Source organism: Chaetura pelagica, unplaced genomic scaffold (assembly GCF_000747805.2).
Source record: "Chaetura pelagica isolate M959 unplaced genomic scaffold, ChaPel_1.0 scaffold147, whole genome shotgun sequence".
In the NCBI taxonomy this organism is placed as follows: Eukaryota; Metazoa; Chordata; class Aves; order Apodiformes; family Apodidae; genus Chaetura; species Chaetura pelagica.
In genome coordinates this window covers 504,780-520,625 of record NW_009954194.1, presented here as the reverse complement: position 1 = coordinate 520,625, position 15,846 = coordinate 504,780, and the positions used below count along the sequence as shown (strand labels likewise).

The 15,846-nt window shown below is 37.1% G+C and overlaps 1 protein-coding gene across 1 annotated transcript in view; it reads right to left on the bottom strand.

The window, feature by feature from the left end:
- The window catches only part of FAM184B (family with sequence similarity 184, member B), a 37,440-nt gene that overhangs the window by 11,449 nt on the left and 10,145 nt on the right, over positions 1-15,846 (bottom strand). The window contains exons 2-4 of the mRNA XM_010003124.1: positions 8,909-9,664; positions 4,643-4,738; positions 1,157-1,267 (exon numbers count right to left, since the gene is read on the bottom strand). Of these exons, the coding sequence (XP_010001426.1) occupies positions 1,157-1,267; positions 4,643-4,738; positions 8,909-9,664 (963 nt within the window). The remainder of the gene's footprint in view (positions 1-1,156; positions 1,268-4,642; positions 4,739-8,908; positions 9,665-15,846) is intronic.

The following is a 15,846-nucleotide window of genomic DNA, read 5'->3' as shown; positions in this document are numbered from 1 at the left end:
AATGACACATTCTTGTATAAATGTTTCGGAAGATGGAAATCTGGAAAATTTGTGTCACTTGGCCTGCAACTGATGATACATAATAGCTGTTATGTGTGGATAATCTAATAGAATCATAGAGTACCTTGGGTTGGAAGGGATCTCTAAAGGTCATCTAGTCCAACCCCCTACAATAAGCAGGGACATCTCATGCTATAACAGATTGCTCAGAGCCCCATCAAGCCTGACCTTGAATGTCTCCAGGGCAGGGGCATCCACCACCTCTCTAGATAACCTGTTCCAGTGACACACTACCCTCATGTTACAGAACTTTTTCCTGATGTCCAACCTAAATCTACCCTTCTCTAGCTTGAAACCTTTACCCCTTGTCCTATCATTACATGCCCTTGTGAACAGGTGTCCAGCCTTCTTACAGGCTCTCTTCAGGTATTGGAAGGTTGCTGTAAGGTCCCCCTGGAGTTTTCTTCAGGCTGAACGACCCCGCAGCTACCTCAGTCTGGCTCAGGAATTTCTTTCTGCAGATTTGCATTATGACTTAGGTGTAACCAGCGTGAGCAACAGTACATAAGCTATGACACCCTCAAAGCTACTTTGGGGTCACAATGCATTCTCTATTTCATTCTTATCTTGAGAACATAGAGGGAGGGATACCTAACTACTTATATAAATTATTGCATATTCCAATCTTCTCCCTTATCATCAAGCAGGCAGAACAGAAACAATGATCTATTGACCTTTTACCATTCAATTTTCCTACTCAAGGAAACAAAGAAGCAGGTACTTTTACATGTCTACACACACACACACACAATCAGAAAATCAACAAGAGCTGTAAATAATCTTCTAATCTCACTTAGCTCTGTATACAGACAAACAGCCAGAGTCATTTTCCAAACCTGCTATAGCTAAACTCTTTATCAAAAAGCATCAGCATATCTTAAAAGACTGATATATGAAATTTACCAAAATAAATAGGCTTGTCAAAATCTTCACATGTTCAGGAGCAGTAATTTCTGTTATTTCTATCTAGAGTCCTTGCGTATTTTCTTGAATGATAGCCACAGCAAATACAATTAAAATCTAATCAAGAATCTGTCAGACCAGAGGAAAAATGAAGAGCCCTTTCATTACTACATTCCAGTTATGCCCACTTTACCTCAAGTGAAGAGTTCTGAAGTTTCCCAGTTAGGACTTCTTTCTCTTTCTGTAGTTCTCTTAGTTCACACTGAGATTTTCTTTTAAATTCCTCTAGCTGTATCTGGAGCTCCTGAAGTAAAAGAAACAAAAAAAAGTAGCTGGGAGAAAACATGCAGAGAAAAAGAAAGAAAGAAAGAAAGAAAGAAAGAAAGAAAGAAAGAAAGAAAGAAAGAAAGAAAGAAAGAAAGAAAGAAAGAAAGAAAGAAAGAAAGAAAGAAAGAAAGAAAGAAAGAAAGAAAGAAAGAAAGAAAGAAAGAAAGAAAGAAAGAAAGAAAGAAAGAAAGAAAGAAAGAAAGAAAGAAAGAAAGAAAGAAAGAAAGAAAGAAAGAAAGAAAGAAAGAAAGAAAGAAAGAAAGAAAGAAAGAAAGAAAGAAAGAAAGAAAGAAAGAAAGAAAGAAAGAAAGAAAGAAAGAAAGAAAGAAAGAAAGAAAGAAAGAAAGAGAAAGAAAGAAAGAGAAAGAGAGAAAGAAAGAAAGAAAGAAAGAAAGAGAGAAAGAAAGAAAGAGAGAAAGAGAGAAAGAGAGAAAGAGAGAAAGAGAGAGAGAAAGAGAGAGAGAAAGAGAGAGAGAAAGAGAGAGAGAAAGAGAGAGAGAAAGAGAGAGAGAAAGAGAGAGAGAAAGAGAGAGAGAAAGAGAGAGAGAAAGAGAGAGAGAAAGAGAGAGAGAAAGAGAGAGAGAAAGAGAGAGAGAAAGAGAGAGAGAAAGAGAGAGAGAAAGAGAGAGAGAAAGAGAGAGAGAAAGAGAGAGAGAAAGAGAGAGAGAAAGAGAGAGAGAAAGAGAGAGAGAAAGAGAGAGAGAAAGAGAGAGAGAAAGAGAGAGAGAAAGAGAGAGAGAAAGAGAGAGAGAAAGAGAGAGAGAAAGAGAGAGAGAAAGAGAGAGAGAAAGAGAGAGAGAAAGAGAGAGAGAAAGAGAGAGAGAAAGAGAGAGAGAAAGAGAGAGAGAAAGAGAGAGAGAAAGAGAGAGAGAAAGAGAGAGAGAAAGAGAGAGAGAAAGAGAGAAAGAAAGAAAGAAAGAGAAAGAAAGAAAGAACATTTCTCCTACATTAACCTAGATAATACAGCATTTTGCACAGTAACACATGCTACTGTCTTTTAATGTCACTAATGCATTATTCAACCAAAGAAATGTTAACAGTTTGGTTTGGTTCTTTCTAATACTAGTGTTTGATAATACAGCTCACATAATCCTAATCTCCTACTGAAAGCTTCCCTGAGGTGGAAAACTGTACAGCATGAAGGAGTCAGGCTGTTTTGCTTTAAGTGGTGTTAGTGTTAAAAAATAATGAAGTATGCAAGAGTCACCACAAGATCTGAAAAAACATAAATATATATTGACCATATAAATAATCAGATGACTAATTACTGGACAATTAGGAGAAAAGGGAATCAACAGAAACACTGTCTTACAGCATCCATAAAGAAAATCCCAATGAGGAAGTAAAAAAACCAAACAAAAACACAACAAACAAAAAAAACCCAAACTTGAAGACAATATAATCACTTTATTGCTGGAAATAGCTTTTGAAAAATCAATTATAACACCAGTTGCAAGACAGTGATCAAAAGCCTGTAGCAATGATTTGTAGCATATGTGAGCAATAATTTCCTGTAGAAGGACTGAATGTGCAACTTCTAGAAACGCCCTGTAGTGACACATATTACAAGCCTATTAGTGTGCTTGCTCTTACTTATGCCAATTTGCAGAGTCAAAAAATATCCTACCGTATTTTCAGACACTACAGAGGAAACAGGAAAAATAGCAATTTAACACCTCCCCAATCCTGTACAGTCCATTCTCACAGCTCTCCCTGCCCTCATTTTTATGGCACAATGACTTAAGAATTCAAGATAACTGAAAAAGTACCTAAAAACAAAGAAAGTGATAATCACAGGGAGAATGACATTATATTAGCACAGGCAAAAGTAATGTATTCCTTGCAATTCATTGTTAAATAAAGAAGAATACATTAGCATTTCAGTTTAAAAACAGAATTACTGTTAGTTTGTGATGAAATGATGGAATCAAGCACAGAGACATTAATATTGCATGGACAAAATTCGCTTTACTTTTTCCTGTAAGAAAAGGAGAAGATATAATGATCTCTTTTATTAACACCTGAAGAACAGATGTTTGCACCATTCCCACTGCATCTCTACCAACTGACTTAATTTTCTATATCTTAATTTTTCTATCTGGAAAAGTAATATGATAATTCTCAAGCAGCTGTTATAGGCCTTAATTGCGTCAGAGGATATAAATAGTATTGGTAATGACAAATATGTAATTTTATTTAAGTTTTACTAAGTCAAGATTTTTTATTTAATGAATAGGAACCTCTACGAAGAGATGGTTATAAACAATAATATTTATTGCCTATAAGCCATTAATGACTACTGGTATGCCTTTTTTACTGAAGTGTTTTGTGTTTCTGTTTGATTTGCCTCACCTGAAGAGCTTCAGCCTGGCATTATTTTAAGTATGCCTGTACAAACTTATTCACATAAAGAATACACTATACAAAAGGCAAAGTCCTCTTCATAAGGTTTATACTCAATACTGTAACTGTGTACCTTAAAGCATTGCATCTCTACATCTTGATAAATGTGAGCACTTTCACAATCAGATAAAATAATTTACTCACACAGGCTCTCCTTTTTGAGAAATTCATTTGCATAAATGCGTAAGCTCCAGTAGTTTCATAGGCAGAAATGAATTCCTCTGATGAGCACTTAACACAATTCCTAGTCTCAAAAATCTAGAAGGTACTTTAAAGCTCAACATTGAGTGACAGGAGCTGCAAGCTTTTTATGACTTCACAACTACTCAACAAGCAGTATGATTATTCTCATGTAAATGTTGAACGTGGAAAGGCATAGCAGGATTAAAACATGGAAAAATGGATAAAGTACATTCTTAGCACCACAAAGAGTCTAAAGAATACTTGACCAGTAGTCTGATTGTTCAATTCTACAAAATGCTCTAATAATTTTTCTTTTGGTCTAGAAGATGTCTGACAAACACATAAGTGCATTAGGAGACAGAAAAGAAATTTCTCCTCAGTTTAAGCCCAAATTTGGCAAACCACTTGGGCATGCACTGAGTTGTAAGCTTCACTAAGCATTAAAGCATGTGCATAAAACAAAACACTTGTTTCAAGGTTTTCCTCCATTTCAATAGATTTCAGCTCACATTTAGGTTCCTACTGCACAGAAACATTACAAATCACAGATTTCCTGAAGCCAAAGGATTCAGCCACAGAGAGCTGTTCTCATAAAAATGAAATGCTGTGAAGAATCTCTTAAGTAAGTCATTGTTCATGCATACTGGCAGCAAAAATTTCAGCTCAGCCATTTAAAACACATTGAGAGAAGGTATTGCTCAGGTAATCTGTCTGGATCCACAAGTAGATAAGAATTCTTTCTGACTAAAGTTAAATAAGGACATACATATGCACCTATTTGTTTGTAACTAGTTGTAACTTCATTGGTAACACCTGCACTCTTAATCCATTTACAAACACCCTGCAGAACTAGATTCTCTACCTAAAAATAGCAAAATTTTTATTAAATAAATGCATTTGAGTATTTCACAGCAGCAATCCATGAAAATTTAAGTCATAATTTGGAATATGCCCACAAAACATTTTTCTCCAGGAAGGACCTTATATTAATCACTCCAACAGCCACATGCAAAGCACGCAAGGATAAGTACTGCTAAGAAGGCCATTTATCACATCAAGGATAAATTCACCTTCCTGCATGTGGAGCTTTTCACAGAAATACATCAGTTTTACTTTTTTTTTTGTAAGATCATAGCGAGAAAATCCTTACATTTTATGTTAATTCAAAGTGCCTCCAGTGAGGATAATTCAAATGATGTCACTGTGACCAATAAGATTAAACCCAGATGAATTAGTGTATCTATAAATAGAAGAACATTCCTACCTTCTCTATTTTTTCTTTCCACTTCCATGAAGTTTTAGACTGGCTTGATTTTCTTTGTATGCTTCATTAGAAGATCTTCCAGCCCATTTAACAGCTACTCCTTCAGACATATCTTTTCCTTATGGGTCTGATGCTTGCCTTTACAAAGCAAGTCCCCTAGGTCTTTTATTCATATCCTCTTTTAAATAGCTAGTTTCCATATTCTATAAAACACATTAGCTATATAATGGGACAAAACCAAGACAGAATTCTGGGGTCACAGTAGTCTATTGCATAGTGAATATACTATTTAGGCGGATATATTCCATTGAAAAATACTGACTTTGTTTTAATGAATAATGTAGAACTGTAGTTCAGGGTTGCATGCCTCTTCTGAGGTCGAGGGATGGGGACTTTTTGCTGTTCTAGTTTGAGCTTGGGTGTGTGACTCACTTCCAGCCATGCTGGCTTCCTCAAAGACAAACTTAGTTCTGTGAAAAAGTACATAGGACAATGGGCTTTTGTTATGTGTCTGATGCCAGGTCTGATTTTCCAGAATGTTAGTGTAACAGTATTTTAGGAGAACTAAAAACAAAAAAGATTCAGGGCTGGACAATTGTTTAAGTGGAGACATTGTGCAGAGGAACTGACAGGATGCATACATTCCTCACTGTACTGAGTATATTCCTGGTATTATTTCTGCATAACTTTTTTCATTTTGGTGGGGGGTTTTTTGTGGGGTTTTTTTTGTGGTTTTTGGTTCAGTTTGGGTTTTTTTGTGGTGGCTTTTTTTGTTGTTTTGTTTTTTGTTTGTTTGGTTTTGTATTTTTTTTAATAGATTAAATAAAAACAACCAAAACAAAACCCAAACAAACAGTATTCCAATTTGACCTCAACAGAGAAATCTGCCTTGGACCTTGTTCTCATTTTGGTTACAGAAGTGGTTGAATACTCTGCTCTGATGTAGCTCAAGGATGCCAATAGTTTCTTTGCTGTCATTGCAGCAACTCATGTACTTCAGGTTATGAACATTAGTCAGTGTTCCACAGGATGAGGTCAGAGATCTGGGAATCTTACAGGATTGACTGCTGTAGAACAACCCAAGAGCCATTAATCTTAAAAGAAAAATTACACTGATTTCAGCACTTTTGGCATACCATGTGTGCCATATATTGTGTGCACTCACAACCCAGAGAGCCAACTGCATCCTGGGCTGCATCAAAAGAAGTGTGGCCAGCAGGGCCAGGAAGGTGATTCTTCCCCTCTACTCTGCTCTGGTCAGACCCCACCTGGAATACTGCGTACAGTTCTGGGGCCCTCAGCACAAGAAAAATTGTTTGGACAAGACCTGTTGGAGAGGGTCCAGAGACCATCTCTGGATGATCCAGAGATGGGCCATCAAGATGATCAAAGGCCTGGAGCACCTCTGCTAGGAAGACAGGTTGAGAGAGTTGCCATTTGTTCATTATGAATCTTGAGTAAAACTTCATGGATTAAACCTAATTTGTATTTAACACTCTCTGCAATTGAAAACTTAAAGGTAAGCTTATTCCTTCTAGCTCTGGCATATGACAAAATTATTCCAAAACTAGACTAAACAGGTCAGACCTAATCACTTGTCATCCTTCGTGTTCTCTCTTCCACAGCAATATTAATAAATGTGCACTAATGTGATGCCTTTAATCTAAAGATCTCAAACCTCTTGGCATACAGTAAGGAGGAAACAGAAAAGTCACCTTGTTTAAACATCAGTCCTTTTATCTTTCAAGACTTACAAAAGATTTCCTTACTAGTTTTTACCAATGATCAGAGGTACTGCTGACTAAATAAATGTTTCTATTTTGCAGCCTGCCATTTTCCACAGCTTTCTCAAAAAAACGGTGGCATAAGAAATAGCCAATTTAGAAAGGAGAAACTTCTATGTTTAAATTTGAACTGGAGAGGAACAAATTAACATTGTGCCTAACTGTTTTCCTTCTTCCAGATTTATCCTAGTCTGATGCAATCTTTTTAAAGATTCAAGGTAATATGCTCCAGTGGTGTGTAAATCAGCCTCATTCTATAGACTTAGAGGATCTGAAATGTACAAGTTGAACATATGTCCCTCAGAAAGTATTTGTTTTATGTAGATGATACTAAATTTAGAAATTTAATTGCTAGTGACACTACCACTTTATTTCTAGTTCCTATAGTGTTATATATTATTTATTTCTAAAGTACTTAATTTCTTACACATTCAGAACAGTAAACCATATGCATAAATTTTCATGTCTCCATTTTTCATTCCTCCTGAATGTTACTTCAAGTACCCACAAGAAATTAGGATCTTAATTTTCCTTCTTCCCCTCTATAGCTTCCAACTTCTACAGAGCCAGGACATGTTTTCTTATTGAAACAGATATTACAGATTTCCCTGACTCAATGTAAAAGAAATAGCTTAGCTTTGCCATTCATTATATCTTCTCTACTTTACTGCAGAAGTTAGAGGTTGTTCTGCCACATACCTACATACTGAGAGAATGAAATCTGAATAATGTTGGGGAAAGTGTATTCAATTCACCCTCTGATCTTGTGAAACAAAAAGGCAGTGATGCATTGAAGGCTGAACTCCCCCAAAGAACATCCTCAAAGCAGAGACCCAGAATGCTGCACCATCAGCAAAATGGTACTGATAGGCAAGATGTGAGGGCAGATGTTCTTCTTGGAGGAAAACAGCTGAACGCAATGACCTGCTCTCTACAGGGTTCTGGGGTTTTCTGACTCTAAAGGAGATAAATCTTTCCCATCAGGAAACAATTGTTATTCTGAAATTTCTAAGACTAGAACATAGGAAGTTTCATTTAAACATGAAGAAAAACTTATTTACTTCTTTGTGCGGGTGAGAGAGCACTGGAACAGGCTGCCCAGGGAGGGTGAGGAGTCCCCTTCTCTGGAGATATTCAAGACCTGCCTGGATGCAGTCCGGAGTAATGTGCTCCAGGGGATCCTGCTTTAGCAGGGGAGCTGGACTGGATGATGTCTAGAGGTACCTTCCAACTCTAACAATTCCATGACCTTCAAGGTGTTTTCTTATCTAATACATAAGATAGCTGTCATGGGGCTGGGGACAGGTCTGGTAGGTGACTTTATGTGATGGAAAGGACAATGTAGCAGAAAGAGGCTACAGAGCTGTGCTGCAAATGTATGAGATATACACCAGCTAGGTTAGACAAGTAAGGTGAGAACTACTGGTGAAAGTCTCATGGCTCAGCACACAAAACACAGGTGTAAAGGATATTTCATCAAATGTCACTTGGTACAAGCCCTGGTTGGAAGACTTACATAACACAAAGCACTTGATTCCTAATATGCCAGCTCAGGTCTCTTTTCTAACCTTTTTCCTATCCATGCACTGAGCTGTTGGCAACTGCAAGGGAAAAGGAGAATGTACTTTGTAAATACTCAAGCATTAATGCCTGCTTGCTGTTCTCTTCACATTTCTAGGGAGGAAAGGTAAAGCTCTGGTCAGTTAACAGACAAATTTTACCTCACTCATCCTCCAGGGAATACAAAGTCTAGAGTTCAAAGAGTTCTCCTAATGAGTTACTAATAATCTTAACTCTTTAAAACTCTCAGCACTGTATCTCCTATTTCTCTTCTAAGCCTCTAAAACTGCTTTAGTGCTTAAAAAGCATATGACTAATATCTAAATATCTGAATATGTAAAAAAGCCTTCCTCTGCTGAATTTTGAATAATTTATAATTTATCCTTTTATAGGCACAGACAGGGATCATAGTCTCATACTCTACCTGTATTCTCTCCTTCAGCTTCTGGGAATGCTTCTTCCTCTCATTTATCTTCTGGCTTTTCTCCTCTAAGTCTGCCTCCAGTTTCTTTACCTGCTGCAGCAAAAAACTTTCCTCAGCTTTTGAACTCTTCCTTTCCTCCGTTTCTCTTTCCTGACAATTCGTCTTGGTTTCTATCACAGATTGCTGCATAGCCTTTTTCAAAGTCTCTTTTCCTCTCTCGTAAGAGGTTTGTAGTTCGCTTGTTTTGTGAGTATATATTTCAGCTGCTCTCTGGTTCTCACTCTTTAGGTTTTCTATTTCATTTATTAAAGCTTGCCCTTCCAAGCTGTATTTTGCATCTTTTTTATCTAAATGTTCTCTTCTAGATGCTTTGCATTCATTTAGCAGTCCATTGGACTGCTGATTTAAATGTAGAAGCTTGTTTTCAAAGTCTGCATTGGTATCTACCATGTCTGTAGAAAGAACCGTCTGTGCTTGTTTCACTTCTGTTCTTGGCTCTCTCTCTTCCACCTGCTTCTTGCACAATGTTAACTCTGCCAAGGCTTCTTCTTGTAGTCTCTTGTGTTGTTCTACTGCAAATTCAAGGACCTGAATACGTTTTCTCAGCAATTGCTCTTCTTCAACTTTGCTTTTACACTGGAGAATTGTTTCCCTTGTCTCAGCAAGAATCTGCTGAATTTCTTCTTCATGAGCCTCTCTCAGAGCCTGTATACTAGCCTCATGTTCATCATTCTTGGTGTTCAGGGCATGTATCACCTACAGAACAAGGAAAATAATAGGAAATTACAGTACCTAGAAAATGGCAGGATTTTGGAGAAACAAGCTCTTTTCAGCCAGCATGACATTTTTGTGAAATACATTTTTATTTATTTCTTTTCCCTGAGGTGAATCAAATTCATCCTTAAGGTATTTATCAGGCTAAGCTGTATTCAAATACTGTCACAGAGGACTATTTTTCAGCGGAAGTTAAATTAGGTGAAATTTCTGCTTATTAAAAAACTGATAACTAGATGAAAACACTTCAAAGGAATTATGCTTATTCTTTGATAAATCAATGTAAATTAACACACATACATAAACAAGTAGAAAGGCCTTTGTTTTTTTTTAATTTCACAGTCACTCCTGTTCATCTTTTATAATCTCTGTCTCAGTGAAATGCTCTTATAACTCCTTAAGATCTCAAATATCCACACAAATCTTAGGCTTTTACAGAGTTCAATTCCATTTTATGAGGCTGTTTTAGATACGTAACATACAAGAAACAAGATTTCTTTGAAACAACCCACATTTATATCTATGCCCTGTCTGTTCTAAGGCCATTGTAGTCCAGGTGAATTTTTAGTACAGAAGTTAAGTCAACAATTCTGTGTCAACAGAAGCAATAAAAAAGGCCATGTGTCCATGTAATTCACAGATAATTTAGCTGTCTGATTTTTGTTACATGTCTAAAACTTACAGGAGAGCTTGGTAGGTTTATATCCCAGAAGTTTTATCTCTAATACGCTTCAAAAATATGAACTAATACATCACATTAACCAGATCAAACAATTAATAGTCAATTTAAAAAAAATGTTTTATCACATCCCAGATTTTCAAAGGTCTTTAAGGAGTCTAAAATTGCAGACATATGTTCAGTGCTTTCAAAGGATTGTTTTCTTTAAAATTATGATTCTGGGTATTTATCTGTAACCTTATCCTTCAAAAATATCTTTTAAAATCCAGTTACAGCTGATGATAAAGTAACATTGTCCAATTTTAAAATGCAGTAAACAAACATTTATACAGTGAGCACTACCTGGACTTTTTTTTTTTTTAATACAGTAGAATTTTGAAATCTTGCAAATATAAACTGTAAAATAATTCATTTAGCTACAGCCCAGGGTGAAAGAGATTTTGCACAACCAAATACATCTTTTTTGTGGAGACAAATATTATAACTTATTTAAAACACAATGTTGATTACAAGTTTTGCCTTCGACATAGATTTCTGATAAGTACAGATAAAATGAAGCCTGTTTCATCCTATTCTAAAATAAAGCATTTGGATCCAATCCTTACTCTCCTGTAGTTTTCAGGTGAAATTGTGATAGAGGAATTTTTAAAATTTAAAAGATTTATTTGTATGTCCTACATACATTGCTAATTAAGAAAAGAAGACATCAAGCCCCTCAGGTACCCATGAATTAATAATACTAGTTTCTACTACTGCAGGCAACAAAATTTTATTTATTTTCTGCTGTAAGCAAATTCAACAGTGGGAATACATGTGAAAATTTCACATGCATCTACTTTGCACCTACTATGTTGACAAAAGAGTTGTGTTTTGTTCCCAGTTTACTATATATATACTTTTAAAAAAGAAAAGCACAGTATTCTAGAAGCTGCAGAGATATTACTTGCTTTACAATTTTCTCATCCTAACAATATGCAGTTCATATTTTTACTTGTTATGACTAAATATATTTTCTACTCAGAAAGAAAAGTCAGTTTTCAGAATAGAGATAATTAAGAGTCTCTAGAGTGTTGTACTAGAAGCTATCCTACTGGATAAATCCATTAAAATTTTGAATAATAAATTAGTATCAAAAGTGATAGTTGATTATAGGAGTTGCAGAAGAACCTCAAAAACCGTGGTAAAAAGACAGATAAAGTTCAGTGTAAACAAAGATGAGATAATGTACTCTAATTACTTTAAAGGACCAAATCTAAATTTTCTACTTGCACGGACAGAATCTGAAATTGGTCTGGAAAGAAATCGTGGAGCTATAAAATATATTATGAAGACAGCAGTCAGACAACTAGATAATGTGAGTCCTAAGCAACAAATGCAGATGAAAAGAAAAACTCTCTGTATCACAACCATAACTGTAAGATTTAACCAAACCCTGTATACAGCATGCAGTTATGATTCCCCTCCCTTAAGCAGGGTGAACTGAAAAAAGGTATATGGAAAAGCAACATGAATAACCAATCATGATAAAGCTTCCATCCAAGTAGTAACACAATAAAGGATGACTTTCAACTCTGAAAGAGACACAAATAAGAAGGAAACATGAGATAACTTTGTAAGAGATTAAAATACTGGGATTCAGGTGTTCACTGGTGTGCCATTTCTGTAAACTCCCATTACAGTCCCTCAACAAAAATCCAGTCAGTAAAGGTGACAAAAACCAGAGCCATTTAGCTCACTAAAGTGACACTGAGGTCTCAACTCACTTGCCTAATCTCAGAGATCTGGTGCCATTTAAGATGCCATAGGCACCTGCAACATCCACGGGGAGTCGACAAGTATGCCCACAGGCTTTGCAAGGTAATGATGGTCTTCTGGAACTAGGCAAATTATGCTCAAATGTCAGATGACATTAATTTTAGATAGTTCATAAAGCTGAGTTTGATCCCTAATGGTTTGTCTACTAAATCACTCTCTAGGCTCTATGGATTACATTCCAGCTTGGACATCCAGTACACATGAAGTAAATTGAAGTATCTCAAACTGAACCTCATCCATGCCACCCCTACATTCAAAAGTATAATGGAGAAAGTAAATACCAAATGATCACTCATCACCTTTGAGCTACAAAACATCTAGGAGATGACAGGTTAAAACAAACAAAAAAGAGTATATAATGCCATATTCCACTAAGTACAGATATCCTGTCACAGGCGTGTGTACTGCTAAAAGGCCACATACATTCAAGAAGTGATTGGAAAAAATTATTGAAGAAAAAGTCAGTCAGGGCTAGTAAGTACTATGATACTTTGGCCGTGACTGGAACAAACTGACACAAATCACTGGAAGCAGGGACAATACTTTATGTAAGTGCACTACATGTTCCTGTAGCTCTGGGCATCATCAGAGTTACTGGCTTAGTGAACCTCAGCATACAGTGTTTTTTAAAAGTAATTTTTCATTCAGTTTCTCTCCTCCCTTTCAAATTAGTATTACAGAAACCAGAATCAACATAGTATTACATAGTAAAAGGGCATACACATCATACTACTATACTATTACTCATGTATCCATGCAATTTTTACCAAATACTTGTAACAGTAAAATGGAGCTAGACTGAATACAGCCACTATTCACATTCCCATTACAGGAAGACATTCTTTTTATGTATATTGAGCATATGCTGAACACCTCCTGAGATTGCACTGGTGATCAAAAAACCAAGAAAATGTAACCAGCATTTATCATCAGATAACAACCCTGTTATAAAATTCTAATAGTTGTCTCTTCCTGAATGAAAAAAAACCACAAAATATTCAACTGTATTCTCATATTTACACCTAAAGGTAGCTCTTATATAACCCTCTAAATGTCAGTGCATAGTCACAACCAAATGCTGTAGCTTTCAAAGATAATTAAAACAGAAGACTTCTCTAAAGTCCTTTTTTAGCTAAAACTGTGTTTAAGTGCCTAAAGGCCAAGTCGTACAAAGTTCTGAATGACAACTACATAAAAGAAGTACAATCTTACTTCAGATTAATTTCACTGAAGTAATTAATTTAAGAAAAAAAAAACCCACTTCTATTTGAAAAATCCCTATAATTAAATAAAGACAATACTTCCTCAGCAGCAGGGTTATGTGTTCTTTTGCCTTCAAGCCCTTCGGAAAAGAAGTGAATATACATATAGTAAAATGCCAAATCTGAATCAGCAACTGCTGAGCTTGAGCTACCGTGCCCCACTGGGAGGCAGGATTAATTAACTGAGCCTTGGTACTGGACTAACTACATTCACATGACTTAAAGCACAAGGCTCACATGCCTATCTGTTCCTACTAAATCACAGGTTAAGTGGTCTTCAGCAACACAAGCAGACAGTCTGGTTGTGCACAAGCAGGAAAAACAAGGGAATTGTTACAGTGTGACAGCTAATGTATTTAAGATCTGACTGTAGAGGTGGCAACAGAGGTAGTTCTACCTCAGTGTAACAGCTGTTTGAATAAAACATAAACACTCGTTTACCTAAGGAAGATGTGACTGTGGCGAAAAAACAACAGGATACTTGACGGAAAAAAGTATTACAGTACAGAACACTGAAGTGCTCACAAGCCTAAATACACAGGTTTAGAATATTTACATGAGAATGTCTTGTTGGTGGAATTGGCACTGACTTCTAACTTGGATATAATTTTCTCAATTGTAAAACATTGGTATCTAGGTACTGGTTAAAGACAGTATTAGAAGTATAGTTATAGTGTCCCTGAAAAGGGTACTTTTTTAACATTATCCGTGATGAAATGACAGAACATGAAAAAATTATAGCCTGGCAATTTTCTTTTGTGCAATTCATAGAGCACTACATATTTTATTACCTATTGAATGTAATGAGCATGTTAATAAAATGCACAACATTTTGTACATAAACATTAACTAGAGTTCCTTGAAAAGGTAACTTGAATTTATCACGTACTTTCCCTTATAAAGTAGCTTTGAGTTATTGATTGCTAAGGCTGTCAGTTTTTTCTGCAAACCTTGTATAATTAGTGACAAATTTGTATGGTAAGAAGGTAATTTCAATACATAGATGTAATTCTTATACCTCAAATTAATTTAAATTACAATTTCTAGCCCTCCAAATAATAAGTCTCTGGATTACTTCCTAATAGAAATAGTGGCTTTAATACTGCTTCTGGCTAGGTGATCAAGACAATTATATGATGTGGATACACATGGATTTTATGATCCAGGAGTTCCCTTTTAGTTCTGTGAGGAAAAAAGTAGTGATGACAAATTAAGAAATCTTAGTCTATGCATTTTTGTCAGCTGGTAGGCAAAAACAATGCTAGCTTTGAAATCCTAATAGAAAATTATACATTAAAATAGTGAAAACAAATATATCAGTGATCTGAGGAAAGCCAGATGGCCTCCCTTGGTAGAAAGGACTAACACATAAGGAGTAAACAGGAGGGCACTGCTCAGCATAGATAAGGCTTGGAATGCATAGATAAGGCCTGAAGTGTGAAGGAAGGTATTGTGTGGGAGGATGCTCCCACAGAAACTTGCAGAGAAGACAAGACCCTGGTGCAGGCCCCAGGAAAGAATGCCAAGAGGTGAAAAGTGCACAGCGAGGAAGACATACGGCCTTCATCCCAAAGACCCCTGCCCACGACCACCAGAAGATACTGCGCAAGTGCAACAAGGAAGACCTCGGGGGGGCAACTATGCTAATGATTAATTGTAATAATCCCTCCCTATCCTCGGACACCTAATGTATATGCAACAGTATAGATAAATATGTATTACTTTGTGGCATATAATGACCTTGCCAATAGTCCTAGGGGGTGCACGCTTGTGGAGGAGCGATCCCCCGTGCACCCAGCGCTGAATAAACATACCTTCTTTATAACCTTATTGGTTCTAAAGTCGTTATTCCGCACGTCATTTTGGCGACCCAGATGGGACCCTCTCTGCTCGGCTGTGGGAACGACTGAGGAACGGACACCCCAGGCGCGCCCCGGGATCTTCTCGGTAGGGGCTCCGCTCCCAGCCGCTCACTACAGGAGCAGACAAGGACCATCTACATTGCGGACAAAGGTATGTTTACTGAATAAGTAGCTGCAGCGTGGGCGGCTGGTAAGGCGCGCAGAGACGTCTGGCGCACAGCGGAGTCCCAGTAGGGTACCCAGGTAGGGGTCATCGGTAGCGGGTAGAGGGACAAACAGGGTGAGACGGAGGAGGTGCAGACTTCCAATGATGGGAAAGAGGGGGTTGCAGTAGGGTTGCAGAGGGCAATGCTTCCTGCCGGAGCACCGCTGCTCTACGCCGTAGTTAGAGTGTGACTGGAGTGAGGGACAGGGCTGCAGACTTCCGATGACTGGGAAGAGGGGGTTGCAGTAGGGTTGCTGGTGGCAATGCTTCCTGTGGGGCACTCCTACTCTAAGTGAGATGGCCCGGAGTGAGTGAGAGCTCTCGGTGTGCGTGTGTGTGAA